Raw genomic sequence first — 24,199 nt, 5'->3', positions numbered from 1 at the left:
AAAAAAGTCACGTCCTAAAAAGGTTACGAGTTTGTCAATAACGTTATGAGTTTGCTGGTTAATCAAGAAAAAAGTTACGAGTTTACCCCCTAGAATACTTATTTTTTTATTTATATAGGTATTAGTAGCCAGACTTGTCAACTATTGAATGGGTTAATCTTACTATACAAGTGGACTAACCAACTTGTCAACTATAGTTGACAAGTCATGGGTTAATTTTACTATACAAGTCAACTATGAGTTTTCAGAAACTTCCACCAGAGGGCGCATGGCATAGAAATCAAGGCGCGAGGACGAACGCAGGGTCTACAGTCAATTTGTAGTGAGTAGAATGTGATGTGCTGGTGGAGATGTATGCAAATACATCGATCCTGAGTGTACACGACAACAAATTTGACTTGAAATTTTTCAGTATTTTATTGGCCCATGGAAAATTTAGAAACATCAAAATTTTTTATGCTGTTTAAGCTTGTTTTTGGTGTCTTAACTTTCTCAAAATTCAAATTACTTCGACTCCATTTTCAAAAATTTTCTTCAAAATTTAGCCTAAAAATCTGATTACTTTTTTCAAAACATAGATTTTTTTAATATTAGACTGAATCTGCAAATAAAATTTTAATAAGTGATTTAGAACGGAAATTATACCAATTTTAAAATTTTGTTCACTTTTCTGCATATATGCCAAGCATAGTTGACATGTCTGGTCACAAGCAAATATATATATCTTTTAAGTGCGGCTTTTTCGCCTCCGTTTCACATGCATACGCTCCTGTTCGCCTCCAAATCGGAGGTGAAAACGTCAAAACCGGAGGCCAAAACGTATCACCGTGTATATCCTCAAAATAGTGATCTACGATGTCTAAAACGTCTAAATACTTACCAATTTTTGTCCGGAGGTGAAAATGACCATATACATAATACGGATATACATTTTAGTGCAATCATGTCAACACCAAGATCGCGACTCGTAGTTTCAAAGAATAAAAACAGTTTCTTTTCACCTCCGACTAAAACTTGTCCCTCTTGATATGCTCTTAATAATTTTAGCATGAGAAGCCTAATTTTGAAGAGCACACACTCTCAGGATGATTCTAAAAACCGGAGGCCAAAAAGTCTTTTATTATAACGGAGGTGAAAAGTACTCAGTTCACCTATTTATATACCTACATATAAGTTTCAGCATGATGGTGATTTTTACATTTTATGACCTGGAACCTGTTCTAATTGATCAAATCAACTCAAACTTGGGAAATGGGGTTCATTTAGGACCTAAAATTGACCCCCGAAGTTTCAAGGGTCAAAATGAAAATTACAGAAGGGTCATTATTTTGGAGGGGCATAATATGACCCCAAATAAACTAAAAGGGTCCAAAATCATACCGTAGGTCAGTACTTCCATTGTGATCAACATATCCTAATTTTAGCTTCCTAGGTCATCCCCACCCTATTTTAGGTGAGAAAAACCACATCTTACCCCTATTTTTGACCCCCTCACCATTAAAATTGACCTAGGGGGTCCAAATTTTCAGCATACAATATGAGGGTGCCTCTTGAGTACTTTTTGCAGGATTCAACCTTCCAACCCCATTTGACCCCTCTCCAGGGTCAAAAAAGTGGATTTTTGCAGGTTTTTTGACGTTCAGCCAAACCTACAGACCCTCCAAATTCACCTAGAGGGTTAAAATTTTCACAGTACATTGGGAGGGTGTATCGGAAGTGCCTTTTGCAGGTTTCAACCTTCCAACCCCATTTGACCCCTCTCCAGGGTCAAAAAAGTGGATTTTTTCATCAAAACGTGTTTTTTGAAAATTTTGACATTTAGCCAAGCCTACAGCCCCTCCAAATTGACCTAGCGGGTCCGAATTTTCACAGTACATTGGGAGAATGTACTCACAGTGCCTTTTGCATGTTTCAACCTTCCAACCTCATTTTTACAGAAAGGTCATTTTTTTGGAGGGGCATAATATGACCCCAAATGGATGAAAAAGGTCCAAAATCATACCATTGGTCAGTACTCTTATTGTGATCAACATATCCAAATTTCAGCTTCCTAGGTCATCCCCACCTTGATCAAGGTGGGAAAAATCACATTTGACCCCAGTTTTTGACCCCCTCACGCCTAAAATTGGTCTGGAAGGTCCAAATTTTCAGCATACAATGGGAGGGTGCCCCTTGAGTGCTTTTTGCAGGATTCAATCTTCCAACTTCATTTCACCCTCCTGCAGGGTCAAAAAAGTGGATTTTTGCAGGTTGTTGGACATTTAGCCAAACCTACAGCCCCTCCAAATTGACCTAGAGGGTCCAAATTTTCACAGTTCATAGGGAGGATGTTCTCGAAGTGCCTTTTGCAGGTTTCAACCTTCCAACCCCATTTGACCCCTCTCCAGGGTCAAAAAAGTGGATTTTTTCATCCATTTTACGTGTTTTTTGAAAATTTTGATGTGAGGAGGTTGGTTACAAAGTTGGACAAACGCCACTTCTACAAAAATCGAGTTAGATATTGATTCTTATAGGATTTTTAACGTTCTTTTCATTGCCGAGGTCTGTTATTCTCAATACAGTGTGTAAAAGGGTAAAAAACGCTCTCAAAGTTTTGCCTTAGTTTCAAACACAGACATGTGCAAATTGTCTTAGTTTCAAAAACAGACATATCCAGGATATGTCTGTTTTTGAAACTAAGATGATAGGATATGTCTCATTTTGAAACTAAGATAATGTTCACATGTCCGTGTTTGAAACCAAGGCGCAACTTTGATCGCGTTTTTGACCTTTTATGTACTATTTTGAAACTAAGGGACCTCAGAAATGGAAAAAGGGTTAAAAATCCTATACGTATCAAAACCTAACTGATCTAGACAGCTGACAGCTTCAATTTCAAATTATCTTCATCTTGGTTTCAAAATCAGACAAGTGCATTTTCAGGTTCTTTTTATTAGTGGTGGGGGTGATGGTGGAAGGATATTTTTTGTATTTTTGTTACTCAGTATCATCACTACAATTTGTCAAATATCCCCCGCCTTTACAATGCTGTATATTTTTGTAACAAAAAACATAGATTTTCTCAAAATCAACCCTGTGGTGTTTGCCTAACTTTGTAACCAAGCTCCTCATGTTTAGCCAAGCCTACAGCCCCTCCAAATTGACCTAGAGAGTCCAAATTGTGATATACTACTATGCCGTACGTGGTATGTATAGGGCTCGCCCACATGGTAACACTGCGTTGCACTAAGGCAACACTGCGTTGTACTCTCGTCAGCTAGCCTTACGAGCCAAGCGACGAGAGTACAGAACGCCAGTAATGTATCCGAGTGCACGCGGGTATGTTATTCACGGTTAATGGGTTAATGCAGTCATTTAAGTATAAGTTTTTACCTCTCGAGTGTTAAGTGTTAGCTTTAGTCAGTTAGTTTTAATTAGTGTTTACTTTATGTTAAGGATTCCGGTGGACTTGGATTAGGTTCTGAGCCAGTTTGATGAGAAGGAGTAGTGATCTACTCATCACCACCACAGGTAAGAATGTATCGTTGAATACTATCGGGCATCCTCGACGTAGGAAGCCTTCCAGCCTAACTACACCAAAGTGTGTAACACTGCCAGGTGTATAAATTAATTATAAGAAAGTGTCATGTTAACGAGTATATTTGTATATTAGATACGAGTGTACTAATCATGTAACGTGTTGTTAATATTGCACACATTAAATAGTATCCTTGTGTATAACTTGTCATTATTTATGGTGTGTATGATCATTTGTTAAGAGTGTAAAAGCAACCTTTTCCTACCCACGCCCTAGCCGAGCATGTGAGGTATTCTGGTGAGTATTTAGCAGAAATACTCTAAGGGATATTTCTAGGAAACAACACAATAGCAACCATCGTAAGCAACATTACGGATATCAATGCTTTAAGTCAATTTACCCTCTTACATTGGCGCCCTTCCGAGTGTCCAAAAAGCACAGATTCGTCGTAATCTGAGCTTAGAGGAAGTAAATCGTTATGAGTACAAAGTTTAGATCGCGACCAAACTTTGGAAAATAATACTTGCAGTATGATTTCATTGTACTTACGATTCACTTCTTGACTATTCTCAGACCAATGTGTCCGAAAATAGGAAAGGAAAGAATACTTGTGAATATTTCAAAGTAAATAATCAAGAAAGTATTAAGTTGCTTTCACCTATACACACACACACCTAGTCAAATTTGCCAGAATTTGACGAAAACGTGTTTATTTTTACATGTGTATGTGTGGTGGTAGATGATGAAATCCATCGATGGATAAAAAATCCGTTGAGAATTTCTCAGAACTCAATCCGTTCGTTGAAACGTGAAAAGCGAGTTCCAGCTTGTCCGCCACTTTTTGCGTGACCCCTACCACCACCCAAGGACAGACACACACGTCGCACTAGCCGCCATCTTTTGATGTTGCCGCAGCAGCTGCGTAGCCACCAACCGTCGAGTTGATAGCTACCGCGGCTCACATTATATATTTTTCGTTCAAAGTGCGACGACGGTTTTAGCAACACTTCTCCGGTGAAGTAGCTTAGCTGTCATTGTGTTATTTCTTGCGCGCATTTTTGCGTCTTTAGTGTGTGTCTTGTCTGGTATCTTTTCACGTTTAATTTTTTAAAGTGATTTTCGATACTGAGCAATTTATTTGCATGATTTTTTCGCGTTTATTTTTCACTCACGCATTCATCATCAGTTGAACTTTCGTTCGAAGCTCTACTTTGCAGCAGTATTGGTAAGTAATATCGTTGAATATTACAGTTCATTTCGCGAGTGGCTTTTCATCAAAGCACATGTATCGCAACCATTTCTTCGCGTAGTAATTTTAAACCAGCACTTAAGGCTGTGTGGTAATTCAGTGTCCTTGTATCTTTTCAGAAATACCCACAGTGGTATTTTGGCACCTGAATTTTTTCCGGCACTTCGTGTTCGCGATTCAAACCAAAGCTTATTTCTACAGCTGAGATTCAGTGCTCTTAATCTTGTCTGAGTCACCCGCTGAGGTGACTTTGCACTGGAATCTCGCTACGAAACACGTTTCAAGCACGTGTGAAACAGTTCGTTCTGATTCAGCGCTTGTTATCTTGTCCGGATTACTCGCCGTAGTAATCTAGCGACTTGAATCAGCCGACTGATATAGCTCAGTGCTAGTGAATCGCAATTTACGCGACAGAATATTTAGCATACGAAACCAACTCTCGAATTAAAACCAGCATTGCACGTAAACTTGTGTTCAAAATTTAATAGAAATTTCACACAAAAGGGATAATATTCGCCGTAATATAGTCCCAGCTGTACCTTAATTCGAACGAAATGGCATTTACTGGACCAGCTGCAGGCACCCGAAGCAAAGTGGTAGCCCTTACGCAACACCAAGTACATTGTTCATGTATTGGTGAAACGCACGAAGAAACGTGTATTACGTTGAAAAATTCGGATAACAAATCCAAACCAAAAAATCGCAAGAATCCGCCTACTCAGGATAAAAGCGTAGAACAACCTGAACAACAAACGAGTCCGCAGAACCTTGTGGAATCGCTGTTCAGCAGTCACCCGTCAACAAACAACTCAGATGAAGAATACGATGATGACGAGGATGATGAAGATTACGTACCTACCAAACAAAGCCAAATTGTACACGGCTCAGATCTACCTGACCCACCCCCAGTGAGGGAACGTCACCTGAAAAATTACAGGGACTCAAAAAGGGAAGAATGTAGATCGAAAACTGAACTGAAACGACCTGAAATCGCCACTGATGCTGAAATAAACGATCCACTGAGAACGTTGTTTCAGCAAACATGGGATTTCACTGAAGGTGCCATAGAGAACCTACAGATTGGTCAAGCAGTTCAAGAACATAGTCTTATCCGAATGGAAGACTGTTTAATCAATCTCGTCAACCATGCGAGTAGTACAAACAGCAATATCAACAGCTGCAGGAATGAAGTAAAGGAGGTACGCGATCATTGCAGCCAATGGGCCTCCAGTATGAAAGAATACGTTGGTCAGACAACTGACGCAGCCTTACAAAAGGCTGACAGCGCGATGCAAAAGGCAACACAAATTGAAACCAAAATTGACCAAACCACCAACTTATTCAAAGTCGAAATGACGAAACATAAAGCAGAATGCAGCCAATTAGCGCATGCAGTTGCTGATATGAGAAAAGAGGGTGGATGTAGACCCAACAGTGGTCTCAATTCCACCCCAATCCTGAAAATAAATGCCAACTTAGTTAGAAGTGCTGGCATTTATTACGACGAATCAAAACGTTACTTCCCCCACGAATTTGTACGTCAGTTTGAAGACTACGTAAACAAAAGCAATGCCGCCGAAACTCAGAAAATTTACGCATTCCAAGGAGTAATTGAGACTCAGGATGCAACTGAGTGGAAAGGCGACATGGTGGGAATAACGAATTACAAAGACCTGAAACAAAAATTCCTTCAACATTATTGGAACAGTCAGTGTCAGAACGATGCATGGGAATATTTCCAGAAACATTTTTGCCAAACCAAAACAGAGAAACGTCTGTTCTTGGAGATAAAGAGATGGGTACTATCTCTAATCAAACGCAAACATCCAAATATTTCCAAAGTGCTGGAAGTGGCAGCCGAGAAAGTGCCATACCCATACGACAAGAAATTAGCGAAACACACCACAGTAGACGGCTTTATCAGAAAGCTCGACGAATTCGCTAACTATGACTCTGACCCAAAGAATAATGTACGCATTTCAGTTCGCGACAGCACATTGACACCTATTCAATGGCAACAAACCCCATCGTTCAAATGGGGTAGAATGCCTAACAATAGCTGGAATAACGGAAATGGTTTGCCTCAGTCTACGTACTGGATGCTCACCTCAAATGGACAATGGGCTCAAATACCCGGCAATCCGAATAATAATTGGAATTTGAATCAATGGGGTAATCAGACTCCGATGAATTCAAACCAAAATTTCGGTCCACAAATAAGTTGGAATCAAAACTCCAACTCGAATTGGAACATGGGCAACAACCAAAACTTCCAGAATACCAACCCTAATGGGGGTTGGAATTCTCAGAAGAATGCGAAGAATTCTAATTCTGACAGGAATAGGAATTCAACGCAAGGTCCTATTCCAACAGGGAACTGGACAAACCAACCCATGATCACCAACTCACCACATAATGCGCCGGAACCTCCGAAGAAATCATATCCAGTTGTTACGAACAAAAATGTAAATGAAGGACAACTACAAATGGCATACCAAAAGCTACAAAGAGCTTTAGGTAATAATTTCAAAGGGAATCAAAAAATCAATTTCTATCCCAACTCGAATAAGACTAGTAATAGTAATGGTATTAAACAGAATACCAATTCTAATACCAATTCGAACAATTCTGGCGGTAATAACAACAGCAATAACAATGCAAAACCCCAGAACAATAATGATAAAAATGGTGATCAATCGCACGAAGCTAGTAAACCCAATAAATTCCAACCAAAAGTGCCTAGTCAAATACCTCTACCGGTGCATTTCTTCGTAATAAACGAAGATGGTTCGGTAGGAGAAGGTACTCCAGATAATGCCGATTTCTGTGCAGAAATTGAAGAAATCGACCAAAGTCAAGACTCCAAGGAGGGTCAAGACCAAGGAAACGATGACAATTCGGAAAACTGAAAGGACTAGACACTACAGGGGCACGGTCTAGTAACATTAAAGTCCCCAGTAAATCGATTTTTACGGAATTCATTTGGGTAGGCGACGGTATGGCGCATTTTCTAAAAAGAGGAGACACGCCATTACCTGTAGCGGTGCCACCATATTTACGTGATCAACTACCAATCGAAGAATTGCATAGACGCATAGAAAAAACGGAATTCCTCGAAGGAGAGAAATTCGTTCTATCAGCTCTACAATTCGAATTGAATCACTCACCTCAACCTTATGACAAGATAAAGAAAAGTTTAAATAAACTCTTAGATCTGTTAGTCAATGAAAAAGGGGCGGAATTGATTATATTAATCTTTCCAATAATAAAACCCTGCATTCCAGGGGACCCCAAAAGCATTGGCGTTAAACTAGATCGATACATCGAATATTGTAAAATATTTCAAAACGCGGCGGACGACCAAATTGTAATATTTTGGAAAGAACCGCCCATGTATTATTTGCAGACGCAAAAATTAGTAACGGCCTCAGGTGTCGAAGCAATTGGCGTCATGGCAGACAAAAACCAACGAGTAATTCCTTGTGAACGAAAGTTCAAATTCGAAAAGGATAGAAATAAGTACTACCCCGCAATACCTACATACCGTGTGGTTTACGACATGGTTTGTACAAGTATTTATAGACTATTTGAAGAATGGAAATGAGTACGTTTAAGTAGAAACGCGCTCAAATCTCCATACGACGAAATGCAAAAGATTCTCCAACGTCCACAACCGCCGTACACGTACATGGCTCCGCCCAAACAGCAACCCACACAAGCGGAAGAAACAAAGGTCGAACCATCAGAAGGTAGTCAGGTCGTTGAACCTAGAAAGAAAACCTTATTTATGGAATACCGAACCTCGTGCAATAACCCTAATTGCCAACGAGATCCAACGTGTTGCATGCTACCAGAGGAGTACTATGAAACATTCAAGGACAAGTACACCCGCCCGGCTCAGTTAACAGAACTTGACGACGACGGTTTAGTACAAGAACATCAAACTAAGAAATCCATAAGAGAGATGGATGTCAAATATTTGATAATGGAGGACCCGGAACTTGTATTAGACGAGATCCCGGAACTTGATTACTCTCCAACTCCTTTTGAAGTCTTGAACATTCACCACAGAGCGAAGGATCGAAGACCAATCGGAGATTTTGGAGTTAAAAATGCAATTATCAAGAAACCTCCCAAAGATAGATTACTCAGATTGCTGACAAGGGACGGCATTAAGACATTCCCGTGTAATAGTGATACAACTACAACACGCGTGAAATTCATAAGAGGTTTACCTGCGGACAAAAAATGGAGACATCATGCACTTCGAAAACGAATAATCAAAGAAGCTCGAGCACTCGAAGCGATTGACAACGCTCACCTTGATGAAACTCAGCTGCAAGAAAAAGCTAAACCATTAGTGGTAAACGAAGGCACTGATGATCCAACTTGCATCATTCCAATCACAGTAGGTGATAAGATCGTCGCCATTCAGTTGGATTCGGGAGCACTTCCCAACGTTATCTCAAGGAATATGCTAAACCAACTTAAATTGAAAGTGCCACATGCAGTACGCGAGATCGCTATGGATCGCATCGTACAGCTACGTATGGCCAACAACGCAATTGAACGAGCGTCACAAATTCTGGCTGAAATTACATTCAATCTCGGTCCGAAAGAATTTGTAGTACCATTCTATATAATGGACACCATTGGTAACACTTTCATACTGGGAAGAGTAGCCATGGAGCATTTGGATCTACACTTACATTTCCACCAGAGATGTGTAAGTCACAAACCTAAAAATGACGATCATTATACAATTGCATTCATAAATCCAGATGTTTACAAGGATGCGCTCTCTTTATTTAAGATTGAGCAAATCCCTGAACACACTACAATAACTATTGATCTAATGGCCACAAGCATGTCTACAAGAGACAAGCTAAAAGAGCCTGAAGAAGACCGAATTAAAGCAGTTCGTATTATGCAGAAAAATCTCATTGAAGATTTAGCTGAAATACGAGAGCTTGACATTGCACCTCAAAAGGAGGTAGACGACGCCTTGCACAAAATTAATGCTTATCAAGACATTTTTAGTCTAAACCCGGGATGCTACAAAGGTGAAAAAGTACATTTCAACTTTATTCCCGGCGAGGGGCACCTAGCAGTGCCACGAGGTGAAAAATATAGACCTCCAGCTCGATTAAAACAAGCCCTCGACATGATGACTCAAAAAATGTTAGATTTACGAATAATTCGGCCATCTAGTTCAGTCTTCATAAATACACTCGCACCCGTCATTAAAAAGAATGGCGACATACAACTGTGTTTAGCAGCTGACGAGTTGAACAACTTTTTACAATGTGTACTAACTGAACCCTCTACAATCGATAGCGTAATATTCAGTGGCTCACCTGATGGTCTATTCTGTACGCTGGACTTTACGTCCGGATTCTGGCAATTAGAGCTAGACGAAGAATCAAAAAAGTACACAGCGTTCATAATAAACGGCCAAGTATACGAATTTAACAGACTACCGTACGGATTGAAGATCTCGAGCGGTGAGTTTGTTCATATGATAAACCAAGTGCTAAAAGACGAAGAAGGCATCTCCAAGTTTGTGGATGACGTCAAAGTCTCTGGTACTACGTTTAAAGAAACACTTGATAGACTACTCAGTGTATTCGAGAAAATAAGGCAGGCTGGATTAAAATTGAATCCGACCAAAACCCACTTTTTCAAGAGGCGTACAGACCACTTGGGGTTTGTCTTATCCAAAGAAAACATTGACAAACAGGACCTAAAAAAGGAAAAATTCCTGAAATTTGAGAAAGACCATACAAAACATGGCAAATTCATACTTAAGAACAATAAAGAAGTGTTAGCTCTTGTTGGGAACACTGTGCTGTACAAGTCGTTTATTCCCAGATACATGCAAATCCTGAGCCCAATATACGAATTGACAAAGGGCGACGACCCTATAGTCTGGACGGATGCTCAACAAAAGGCCTTCGACATACTCAAATCGGAGTACTTGAAGGAATTCACGTTGAAACAACCTCCACGTGAGGGCGACTTATTCTTGGATACGCATTATACAGACGATGCAATGAATGCAGTTCTCTTCTACAAGGAGGATGAACAAAAGCAAATCATTATGTTCATTTCTGTAGGCTTTAAGGAGCACCAGAAAAACTTTACGCTGTATGATAAAGAAATGCTAACACTCTATTCAGTTATTAAAAAGATTTGGATGTGGATTTTCAGTAGGAGAGTCCACGTGCGCGCCAATTTACTCCCAATTTATCGAGAATTCGAGAGCTTGGCGAAAACGCACCGAAAGGCAGCAAAATGGGTTACAACCATATGCAATTTCGATCTAATCTACGACATGAAATTGTCTAATAAAGCTTTATACGATATTAAAGCACCGGAATTGGTAATAGGAAACATCGTCATAGAAGAGCTAACAGAGCTTGATCTATTGATGATTAACCAAGTGGTACCCAGGTTTACGAAAGGTTTTCATAAAGAAAACAATCATGAACTCGTAGGTGCCAGTAAAAAGACCGCCCTACCACCTCTGGACTGCAAATTCATGGACAAAAATGTACCCAGATTATTTGACCTACTATCTAACATAGAGGACGAACAAGCTAAAGATAAACATTGCAAAAAGATAATGGATGTCTTAGAAGAAGACGTACCAGCAAATAACAAGAAGCAACAGGGTACATCACTTCGTAAAAAACAAATTTATGACATAATGTACACACGCGATGGTAAGAAACGTCTGATGAAAATTTTGCCAGACAAATCGCAAGTACCATATCTACCTGATCGCTTGCTTTACGACACTGTCGATTACCTACACTGTGCCTATGGACATACTGGGGCAAGCCGATTAGATATGATTTTTAAACAATTATACTACCATCCCAGTTCACTCACGTATATTCGCGATATTACAAACACCTGCATTATATGCAAAGTGAACAAGAACTACGCGAAGCACAAAGTCCTGGAATACGCTCAAATAGAGGCGTACGCCATCGGCGATGTACTATCGGTAGATATCTATGGACCAGTTCCAGCATTGAAGAACGATCCGAAATACTTGCTAGTTGCAAAAGAAATCTTCACCAGTCGTGTCTGGCTTCGAGACATGCACAGGATTCAGAAGAAAGTAGTTTGCAATGCAATGGAATCAATTTTATTTGAAATTGAAATCCACGATGTCAAGATCAAAAAAGTGATCACTGACAACGGTACGCAATTTATTTCTGATTCTTGGTACAATTTGCTGGAAAAATGCGGGATCAAAGTTGCACACACGACAGGTTACAGCCCTCAAAGTTCTTCAGTGGAACGAACAATGAGAGTGATAGGCGATAAGTTACGTGTCAAACTCAATGAAGTTTATGATCCATATCGCACGCACCTTGGTTGGAGTAAATTCGTTGGAGAAATCCAAAACAAAATTAACAATACACCAACGTCGTTTGGTTTCAAGCCCAACGAGGCTTGGCTTATACCAGACACGACGATTCCAGGTTTTCCGACTGAAATAAGAACGTTCAATTTTCGAGACTCGTTAGCGCGACTACATGATCAGAACGAAAATAACCAAATTCCATCAATAACAATTGAGAAATGTCAAAGCCGTGAACTCAAGATATTTGACGTCCCATCCAATGAACAGGAAGTCTTTATCGACAACAATGGCTATGCCAGAGTCACAGCCGACGGCGCCTGCTCCAAAAATGGCTCACCCGAAGCCATCGCTGGAATAGGAATTTGTTTCAAACCGGGTTCCACTGCTAACATATCTGACAGGATTGTGAGCACAGAATTTCAGGTTACGAACAATTACGCCGAGTTAATGGCTATAATCATTGCGCTAGAAATATTACGAGATAACGGTGTTAAAAAAGTATAATTGCCATCAGACTCGAATTATGTAATCAAAGCGCTAACGAATACATGCTCGATTTGGAAAACCAATAATTGGAAGAACTCCCGAAATAAGCCAGTTCACCATGCTGAACTATTTCAACGTATTCTTGCTATTAGGCAGGAATTCGAAGATGTAGAATTTCAGCACATATACGCATGCAAAGTAGAATATACTAACATTATAGCAGATATGTTGGCCAAAAAAGCTGTGTATACAAGCGAATGGCAAGAAGACAGAAGTGGAAATTTGACTGACCGCCAAGCCGTGGAAGCATTTATTAGAGAAAAAAGACGTCAAAAGCGCATTGAAGAAGAATACTGCTTCAACAAGACTCACGTTGACCCTACATATTTGCAACCTGGCAATATGGTCCTGATTACCAACCACAAACAGTCAAGTTTCGAAAAACGGACAGCCGCGAAACTCTACCAAAAGAAACACGGACCTTTTATAGTAATAAAATGGTCAGGTTTCAACAGTTACCTTCTGAAACCTACAGATGGAACAACTGTGGATAGAATTTCAAACATAAGACAGCTAACGCTATTCCTAACAAGTAAAAATATCGAAGATATGGAAAAAAGCGACTGCCTCAAATCATTATTAGACCAGCGATCAATTGAAGAAAAAATCAAAGAATTTTTATTCAAAGCTCGCGAAGCAATGTCTGACAGTGAGGAAGATGTTGACGATCCGCCAACTCGTGCACCGCAGGGCGTCGGTATTAATGAGCGTGACATTACAGAAGCATCACCTGCTATTTTACGGCAGCTTGAGAATACAGCACGTGACCTTCGAGCCCAACAAAGAGCTGAAAAACGCGATCAAGCTGGCACTTCAACATCCACTGAACTACGAGTAGAAGTTGAAGTGCACAACCCACCGATTACTGAAACTGCAGTAAATGGTGAGGTGAAAACCGACCAACAGTCTACAGAATCAACATCCACTGAATTACGAGAGGAAGTTGATCCAAATGACTCAGCTCAGAATACCAAAGCTACTGAGGAAACTCAGATGAGAGCAGAGGACCAACCTGAGTCCTCAACCTCAACTGGGGCATCTGCAACCACACCAAAACAAAGTGCACAACCCGCTCCTTCTGTTAGGAAGCCGCGAGGTCGACCTCCAAAGACACCCAAAATTGTGACAGATGCTGTGGAGCCGCAACCTTCAACGTCGCAATCTCAAACAGGAGATTTGACGACAGAAGAAAGCGCACAACCGGCAAAAGATCCAAATAAGTTAACTAAATCTCAAAGGAAATCTGAGAGAATCAAGGCACGCCTCATGCGCATGGGTCCCGACCCAAAGAGAGCCTATGATTTTTTCAAAATAGACCATTACCACGATTCTGAGAAAGCTCTATATAAGAAATACTTCATTGAAGACTCAGAACAACCGGCTACAGAAAACTTACAAGAAGTTTACACTGTAGAACCGAGAAAGATAGAGGTCAATAAGGTCACAGTTAAGATTAATCCCGAGGAAAATGAAATTAACATTTTCATTTCACTCCCACCAGATTATAAACTGGAGGGAGAAATCATAAAGGTTCAAATTCCACCACAGTGTGAAATACCTAGAAATGAAAATGCAATTGCACAATTCATAAAAAATACAGTTACCAACTCCATGAACGGCTGGCTACTAAATAAAATCTGAAATTAGTCACTTTATTTTGTAAAATCACAGTTGGAAATTTTGAATACTATAATTAGATGGTAACCAAAATATGCCACAGACCAGGATTCGTTGTAATCCAAGTCATAAGACAAATTCATCTTGATTGGTAAAAATTTCAAATAAGAAATTAAAACAGTCACGAAAAATCTGTAAGAGTTGTAAATCTTTAATAATTAGATTTGAAAACACAACCAAAGAACACGTAAACGCGGACTGGGGCATTTAAAACGACCAATTTCGAAAATAATTAGATTTTTGAATAATCATAAATCAAGTATGCTACGTCATAATTTTTAAAAAGTTAAAATTCGATAAAAGATTGAAATTTAACTACAAAAATTGGCTTAGTTTGGGAATTTTCGGAGTTGGAATTCGGTAGAAAACTAAAATCCATCTCTGAGAATCGTCAAATACGTAAAAATTCCACAAGGGAATGATCACGTAACAGCCAACAATCGTTTTGTGTAATTTTAACGCGAAAGTTTGAGTAAAATCTCAAAATTTTGAAAAATAACGCTATTCTAAGTGTTACGCGTTACGTTACGGGCAAAAACGTGAGCCACCGCATCCGCATACATTCAGACGAAATAACACCGGCAAAAATGTGCTCTTATCACGATTTCATCACTTCGAAAGAAAGTTTGACTGATTTCTAAGCTGTTCCAAATAAAACAGCGATTTTTTGAGTAATTGAAGCCGTTTTGAAGTTTATTAACGTATTATACCAGCTCATTATCGATTCCTACAGTGCCAGCTGTATAGAACGAGTAAGTAAACCTTCAATTACGTGACAATTAGTCAAACACATAATCAAACACTCTTACCAATCTCGCTTCAATTTTTAGTAGAAAAATGGAAGCTCAACCGAACGTTGTTCATCACAAGCACAACATATCGACACAGCGCATTCGCCAGACTTGTCGAATAAGAAAAATTAACGGCGAGATCTTCCGAAAGTGCTACGTTAGAAATGGCAACGGAAACGAAACACCTAAATGGATCCAGTTATCCTACCTGGAATGGTGGGATAATCTTACGGAAAACACCAACCATTATCAGGTACATTCTTCTGTCAACACTCTGAATAATCATCGCCGTTGATAAAACTAACCAATGACATGTGATTTGTCTGTTCAATCAAGGAGTAATAAATAATTAGTACGGTAACGGCGGCGTAGAAACTCCAGCGAATCAATGTATTTGCGGGTGAATCAGCGCACCAGATTGCGACGAATGAAACACATAAAAGATGTGATCATCGTCGTGATAAATCTTAAGATACCATACTAATTTGCTTTTTCGTGTTTGTCTTTTATACTTTAAATATAAATGTATTATATACTGCTTGCTTTAATTAGTCATTCACACTTTCATCGCACAGCTTAACATTGCATACTTCGCCGAAAGTAAACAATGTACGTTCTCACACAGCTTAATTACACGCAAATGAACAAAGGGATACTTCGTAGAAAGTAACCTAACGTTCAACATATGCCTCATATAATTAACAACTTAATCGCTTGATGGTATTTTAATCAGAATCAATATTATTACCATTTTTAATCGATCGATTATATAGAATTCAAGAAGAATGGAAGCTGTAATAAGCGATGATGAAGGCTGAAATGAAAAATACATCGAATAACTACAAATACAAATTCAGGTAACAACTCGAAATTTATTTGTATACTAAATTATTCGATGAAAAAGCAAGCAACGTGAATATTACACACCAATGGTAAAGTGAATCTCTACAGTGAATTCATCATATTCGGTTTTCTTTTTAAAATGGTTAGCAACAAGCTACGTAAGTTGAAAATTACCCCAATGAGGGTTGGTTTCGAACTTAGAACTAGATTTTGAAAGTCAGCATTATATTTACGATCAATCCACCGATGAGTGGAATGATTTTAGCGTGAAAGAGCTACGAAGATGAAACCGAACGTTGAAGTATAAGTTTCTTTTTGGTAAAATAAATATCATGCAAGTACTAACTACATACTTCAATGTAAGTAAGTAATGAGTACCATACAATCTCTCAAAGTACAGATTGTTAGGATAGCGTTCATTTCCAAATTACCAAATGATCTACCAATGACGTTAATTCTAACTAATACCTACGATCAATTTACCGCTGAGTGAACTGATTCTGGAGCTACGTAGATGAAACCGAACGTTACAGTAATTGTCTTTCAGAATAATGATCGCAAAATACAAACTGAGTACTTCAACGCAAGTAAAACAGTAGGTACTCAGCGATTCAGTTTCAAATGCTAATTATCCGGTTTAGAATTTTGAAAATATTCCAAAGTGAGTAAATTTCAAAATTACAAGCTACTACCAAACACGAAGCAAAACGCAATTCCAACTAGCAAATAACCTAATCTATTAAGATACGCAAACTGAAAGATAATTTTGACAAACGTTTACTAGTAGAACACCTACGATCAATTTACCGGTGAGTAAAATGATTGTAGCTAGGAAAAGCTACGTACACGTAACCGGTTTCAATTAATGACTATGCGAAATAAATTAGCTAGGAAAAGCTACGTAGAAAGTACAGATGGTCTCTTAGGTTAAAATTTCAAAAGTAGCTAAAAGAGCTACGGAACTAAAACCAATCATGCCACGACTAATAATTATGCTAAATTAACCTACAAGTATGACACTAATAATTAGCAGTAATAATTTATTAGAAATTATGATCGCTAATAATGTTCATGTATTTTCACACAGATTTTATACCATGTACAAAGGATGAGCGAATTTTATCGTAAACAAAATACAACCGCCAGTGGTACAAATGGAATATAGCAACGTTGCCAGACGTAGCATTTGATAGTGAAAATAGGGGTACAGTGATCAATTATGTAGTCGTCTGTAATTCCTAGTGTCAGTAATACAATATTTATTTTTCTCAGTGAACCAACTACGAGTACGATGAAAATAATCAGATTTTCGCAACAGAAAGTAGCAGCTGGAAAGTAATCAGAAGAAATAGATATTGAATATAGAGCAACAACTTGGAAACTTTATTAGAAAGTTACTTTTGAATTCACACGTACAGGTATAACTTAGTTATCATACTGAGATTTATGTACAAACACATATGCTCTGTCTTAACACTAGAGATTGGAATTTGAAATGACAAAATAGAAAATTTTGACTCAAAATCGCTTCGACGAAAAAAGTAAATTGAAATAATAGATTTTGAAAAACTTTTCAAATTCATTCGTCAGAAGAAAACAGCACCGTACATAGACGGTGCTGTTACTCTGCAAATAATCAGAACACAATTTTCGATTTCCAAACATACACAGACATGCTAAAAAATATTTTTCGAAAATCAGATTTGAAAATATTTGCATTATTAAAAACCGCCAATGTCAAAAATGTAATACTGTACGTAGACAGAAATGCATTTCTTTACATACATATGCCCTCTCTTGTGTAATGAAATGGAAATTGGAAAATATTATTCACACAGTTTCGAAAATGTTTTCAAAATAATACAAGTTTGAAAAATCCCAAAATGTGAATAAAATAACCGAAATAATAGATTTTGGATATTTTGTCATGAAATCTTTGCAATACAGTAAAAGACTGTGACGCAAATATCTTCAAACAAACACCTGAAAAAAAAACAAATAAAAACCACAGGAGTAATGATATTTAATTGATGACAAATAAGAAGAAATAATTTAAAATAATTAGAATTTCGAGTTGATAAGAATAAAAGGTGCCAACACGCAAATTTCAACCATCGAATCCGATAAAAGATTGGAATCGATGAAGAAATCTGACGCAATAACGCCAAGACAAAGAAAAAACGTGCATTTAGCAAAAGGCAGATGTTTTCTTTCGATGAAAAGAAAGCGACGTGACTCGTAGCGATAGCAAAATGGCTGACAGGCCGTTAAAAAATTCGATAGAATATTCGACGTAGTTTATCATAACAATAAAGACCGCCGAACTGCGCATTTAAGCGCACATTTTGACAAACCCGTTCCAGGAAAATCGGCGCCGTCTGATATTTTCTGCTTAGAACATTCTAGAAGGTTATAGTCAAAACCTGCCGTTCGAGCGCATCGCTACCAACACAACGCCGAGCTCAACCAATCACGTTCGTCGCCGCTGAGCAGCGAAGTGGGGGAAGGACTCGGCAGTTGGAAGCAACGACGAACCTGATCCAACTATCAAAATCATTATTCCAGTAAACGTGCTATCGAGTTCATGTCTCTGCTCTTGCTATATGTTTTGTTAATGCGTTCTTGAATCTTTGTATTCTTCTTTCTCGCATTATTCTTCTTTTTGTTGTAGCGTTATTACCGTAAGTAATTATTACTTAGTCGAGTATATCATTTGCGTCTTCTCGTTTCAACTCTGAATATTTGTCATCAGCTCCTGTCGTAAGTACAAACTCATACAATTACTATGCTTTTACCATACTAAGCAGTGTTAATGTAAAAAACAATAGGCCCATCATGCCAATTTGTTTTCGAATAATTATTCAACATTTATTTTTTCGCTAAACCGGTACTGCCTTATAACTTCGTCTAACACCTCGTCGCATTTCTGTTCACAGTAATGGCAGAATCTACGCACATCGCATGCGACAAATGCGGTCGGGTGATAACATCACCAGGCAAGCACTATGGAGGCGGCAAAGATGTTCCTGAATCAATCTACATCACCACATGCCAGCATCTTTACCATAAGAGCTGCATCTTTAAGGCAATAAAAAACTCCGAACTCCGAGATTCTGCCGGCGTGCAATTTACTCGGTGTACACATATCGGCTGCGAACGCGAAATAATGGAGAACCTCTGCTATAAGGTAGGGGTAACTCGCATTCAGATCTCGACGCCTGAACCTACAGGAGCCGCAACCGACGAGCTGCAAGCTCTACGTAGGGAAATCGCTCAGTTGAACACTGACCGAGCGATCCAACAGGATTTGTCCGAAGACATGTATAAGAAAACGTCAGCTTTCGAAGTACAATTAACTGATGCTAACAATATGATCGCAAGTTTAAAAGCTCAATTAGAAACTACTACAGCGAAATACGAGGCACTTCGTAAAGCTAAAATGTCATCGCTTTTCCCGAGCTCCACAGCGATCGCCAGTCACACGAACAAGCAATCAGCGACCAGCTCAAACGCGACGACACCAGCTTCGCTGTCAGCAGCTACGGCGACTCTACCGACAAATACGACTTCAATTTCGACGAATACGGCATCCACCACGGCGACAAACGAGCCCTGCCAGGGGTTTGTACCGTCTCCGTTCCCGCCACCACCTCCAGTCAACAACGGTACACCAGAGGTCACGCCGAAAGCTCAGAAGCCGCCAAAAAACGCGGTAAGAGGTATCCCCGCGCCTAAGAGGTATCCCCGCGCCCACACCGGTGGGCACAGGGATACCTCAACCAAACGCCGCTACCGCGAGCAGCCTTACTCAAGGCCCTCACCTCCCACCGCCCAGTTTCCCGATCATAACAGACGCCACGACGAACGTTACGACAGCCGGTACTACGATGAATACAAGCATCATCGCGACGAACGCCGCTACGACAAACGCCCCACGGACACTCGCGCACGTCGAGGACGCGGCCGCCGGGGCACTTATTAGCTTCAAAATCCCGTTCGTGCAACTGGGTACAGCGCCGACTGTACCGGATGCAAGTACTCATTCGCCGATCTCGTCTTATTGGGACAATTTCCCGCAGAAGAAAGACACAGATGCTTGGGGAAGACCACTCGCTCAAAGTGGTGAGGAGTCGAACCCTATTTCCAACGTGCAAAACCCTGTTGACCCAAACGCGAATTTGCACGCTGAAAACGCTCATCCAGTGGCAAACCAGTCGCCGATGGCTGTACCGAAGAAAAAGAAACGGGCAAAACCCGGCAAACAGGCGAATACGAAGGCCAATCGAGATACCTTAGACTCAAGATACCCAAACGTAACGCATGAAGTGCTTGCGCCATTTTATCCAACGAATGCCTACCCACAACACTTTGCGGTTTGCGGTTTAAAGATCGGAGAAGCGAAACTGGTTATGGCGCTATTCGCATACAAATATTGGATTGTAGGCGACATCCATGCTCACGGCATTATGAGTGCAATCACAGAAGGTAAACCATATCACGCTAACATGGACCCACGCATGTATAAGCGCGATATGCGAATCTCGGAACTAATTGCTTTAATCGTCGAATTAAAACAAATTCCGAAGAACATCATGATCTCGATTGGCACGTACGACATTTTCGCATTTACACCGCCAAATACTTTCGACCTCCATTTCCGGAAACTCATCGAAGTTTTAGGAGAGAAAAAGGTCGAACAAGTAATAATGCTTCCTCGGAATGTGAGAGGCCGACTGCACAACAACACATTCCGGCAAATCACCCAAACATTCTCGTATAATTGGGGTACTGGAAAATTCCAGTACATGGTTGCAAGCCACTTACTCAACGACTTGAACCTCGAATTGGCATCAGTCGACGAGCTTGGCCCGAAATATACGAAGGCTACATACCAAAAAGTAGCAAACTGTATCGCAGCCGCATTTATTCCGGAACCGGTCATCGAAAAAAGCGATTCAACCGTCGAGTCGAATAACGCTAAAAGCGCCGCATCGTCACCCGCAACGCCGCCGACATCAAGAGCGAAGCTTAATACGAACGCCGACAAGCAACAAACCACGGCACCGTCGATGCCGCAGTTCAACTTGCCCAAATCGTCATTCCAGCACAGTCCAACCACCGTTGCAACCGATACTCTATCACCATCCTTCGTAGACCCGCAGTTGCAACAGGCGACAGCGAACTACCTAGGAAACAGAGCAGTGGGTACACCACCATACCCCCAAGTGGGTACAGTGACCCCAGGATGCCATCCGCTGGACCCCCGCAAACCCAAGGTGAAATCAACAACTTCAACGAAAGTTGAGATCTCACCATACAGTGGCTTGCACCTAACAAACGTAGGCTTCTCTGACGACGACCAAAAGCCGCTCATCGATAAGGAGGTGATCGAACGTGCCAAAGTCCTTACTAAAATCCAAGCCGACGTAAAAGCTAGCAAGGCGAAAGAGCAAGAGCGACTAGCCGCAGATGCCAAATCGCGCGAATCGTTGAAGGAAAAGATGGAGTTGAAGAAAGAAGACGACAATGCTAAAGCTGGCATCTCCTCGTTGAAGGAGAAACCAGTCAGCGACGTTTCTGAAAAATCAGAGAGTTCGTCGGAAGATTCAAGAAACAAGTCTAAGCAAAGCTCGTCAAAACCTCCATCCCGCGCAGCTTCCAAATCGAAAGACCGCAAGGTAAAGTCGGGAGATGAGTCGTCCGTACTCAACACCGATCTTAAATCTAACCCGACTACCGATAACGACAAATACATTGGGTTCATGGTAAAAACGCCACCATCGGGCAAACCTCCTACTGAAACTGAGCGACGAATGTACGAGATATTCGGCAATACAGATGGCGTACCTGAGCCTACCGACTCAACGACCTCTGCATCGGAAAGCGACACGACGAAAACCGTTAAATCAAAACCGCGCAAATCACATAGCTAGGTAAAAGCTAAGCTCTCGCCGCCGCAAACGTTACTTACATACATTCCGAGGCAACAGCGCGCCAAGCAACAACGAGTTAACGCAGCGCTTAAACGCGACCTAGTGCTGAAAAAAGTATTTGGGAAGCAAGCGCAACCAAAAGTGCAACCGAAAGCACCGGCTGAAGCTGAACTTTCTTCGATGGAAGGAACAGCCAGCAATCAGCCACAAGTACTAGTGCCAAAGCTTGACTTAATGGAATCAACATCGCTAGAGCAGCCGCTCAAAACGGTCGACTCAACCAAATCAACGTCGTTAACTGAGTTGAACAAACCGTTTAAAACAATCGACCTTACCAATACGGCAGATCCTTCCGCTGAGGAGGAACTACTAAGAGGAGCACAGCCGATCGAGCAGCGCATACTCACAAAGGTCGATACAGCGGTACAAGACACGACCCTCACTCTACATTCCGTCGAAAATGATGAGTTCACCACCATCCGACAAGTAGTGACCACTGAAGTCACCACTGAAGTCATCGAAACAACCGAGCCGACACACCTTGTTGGTACATATGATCTGACCTCTGAAAGTCCTCGCAACGACGAAGAATCTCAACAGCCAGTATCACCACGTACCGAAGCGGCGCTCCTCAACGAAGGAGTACAGCAAACGAGCGAACCGGCAATTGAACCTTCAAACGCCGAAAAAATCGACGAAAACGACGACGAGGGTGAAGACGACAACGACGACGAGGGTGAAGACGACGAAGACGACGAAGATCTCTAAATTAGCTCGTGTCTTCTTTGTAAATTTATAAAAAAAATTTTTTTATATATTTGCCAAAATACAAATGTAGTAGTAAATAAGCTATACTGTATAATTTTGATATCAAAATACAAGATTTTGAATCAATGTATCTCATTCACTTTGTCGCTATTTTGATTACAGTAATAATGAATATTCAAGAACGCTGGTGTGCCTTCAATGATATTTATTACACATTGCGTTTCGTCGACAGATTGGTGCACGCATTCACAGAAACGTATGCCCTATCTGAAAAAACCATGCACATGAGCACTAGACATCATAATAGAGATGACTGTTTTTACTTATCGACAACAACTCGATCAATCGAACTCGACAAAGAGTATTTCATACTATGGTTTGCACTGCTATTACTCTACACAGACTTACTTTGGCAAATCTACCAGATTGAAAGCTCACAATCGTCGTATTGTTGAAAACTTTCAATATATTAAAGTTTCGAACTTTTCTAATAGGAATTGATCGAAATTTACATGTCTATCCCAATCGTCAAATTGGTGGTCTTTTCTCCATTTTACAAACTCGTCGTAGTTTGTTGAGTTTTTTACCGCCAATTCTAATAACATTATTTTGTTCGACAGTGTTGAAACAATGGTCTGCGTATCGAAAATGCCAGTAAGGCATTCGTTCCGGAAACCGTCGTTGGACGTGTTAAACGAGCCAGTCCGAAACAACGAAGTTCCAATCCTTGGTCGTCGTCAGAGAAGCCTACGTTTGTTAGGTGCAAGCCACTGTATGGTGAGATCTCAACTTTCGTTGAAGTTGTTGATTTCACCTTGGGTTTGCGGGGGTCCAGCGGATGGCATCCTGGGGTCACTGTACCCACTTGGGGGTATGGTGGTGTAACCACTGCTCTGTTTCCTAGGTAGTTCGCTGTCGCCTGTTGCAACTGCGGGTCTACGAAGGATGGTGATAGAGTATCGGTTGCAACGGTGGTTGGACTGTGCTGGAATGACGATTTGGGCAAGTTGAACTGCGGCATCGACGGTGCCATGGTTTGTTGCTTGTCGGCGTTGGCACCTGGAGCTGCGGCGTTTACTTGCACCGAACGACGACACCACCGAGCGTCGTCAGTGGTTCCAGCCGAATATTCTCACTCGCCGACCGCCAACTCCGGAAGCAACCGATATAGTCACGGTAATGCCAGATGGCGAAGAACGGCGATATTATGAGATTACCCAAGATGCCAACGGCGAGCCGCAACTCCAACCAATCCTGGGACCAGCAATCTCCAACGACCACCGACAGATCGCCTGGACTCAGGTCCATCGACGACCAGCGACGCGTCCCCTCAACCGCTACGATGCTATTGTCGACGGCATACTCCAGTCGAGATACGAACCCGAGTCGAATACGGAACCCAACCGTCTCACGTTCAACGAAACGCTGACAGCTCATCCGTTCACGATTCGATTAGAACGCGCTACTTTGCCACTCACCTACGTCGATGATGTTCGA

At 40.8% G+C, this 24,199-nt stretch overlaps 1 protein-coding gene across 1 annotated transcript; it reads left to right on the top strand.

Moving 5' to 3' along the window:
- Positions 1 to 22,168: 22,168 nt before the first annotated feature.
- On the top strand, positions 22,169 to 22,702 carry LOC135845149 (transcription initiation factor TFIID subunit 11-like). The gene has a single exon (XM_065363613.1). The coding sequence runs from the start codon at positions 22,169 to 22,171 to the stop codon at positions 22,700 to 22,702; it is 534 nt and encodes a 177-aa protein (XP_065219685.1).
- The last annotated feature ends 1,497 nt before the right edge of the window (positions 22,703 to 24,199 follow it).

Source organism: Planococcus citri, chromosome 4 (genome assembly GCF_950023065.1).
Source record: "Planococcus citri chromosome 4, ihPlaCitr1.1, whole genome shotgun sequence".
NCBI classification, from domain to species: domain Eukaryota; kingdom Metazoa; phylum Arthropoda; class Insecta; order Hemiptera; family Pseudococcidae; genus Planococcus; species Planococcus citri.
Note: the sequence above shows the minus strand (reverse complement) of the source record. Positions and strands in the feature narration are given on the sequence as shown.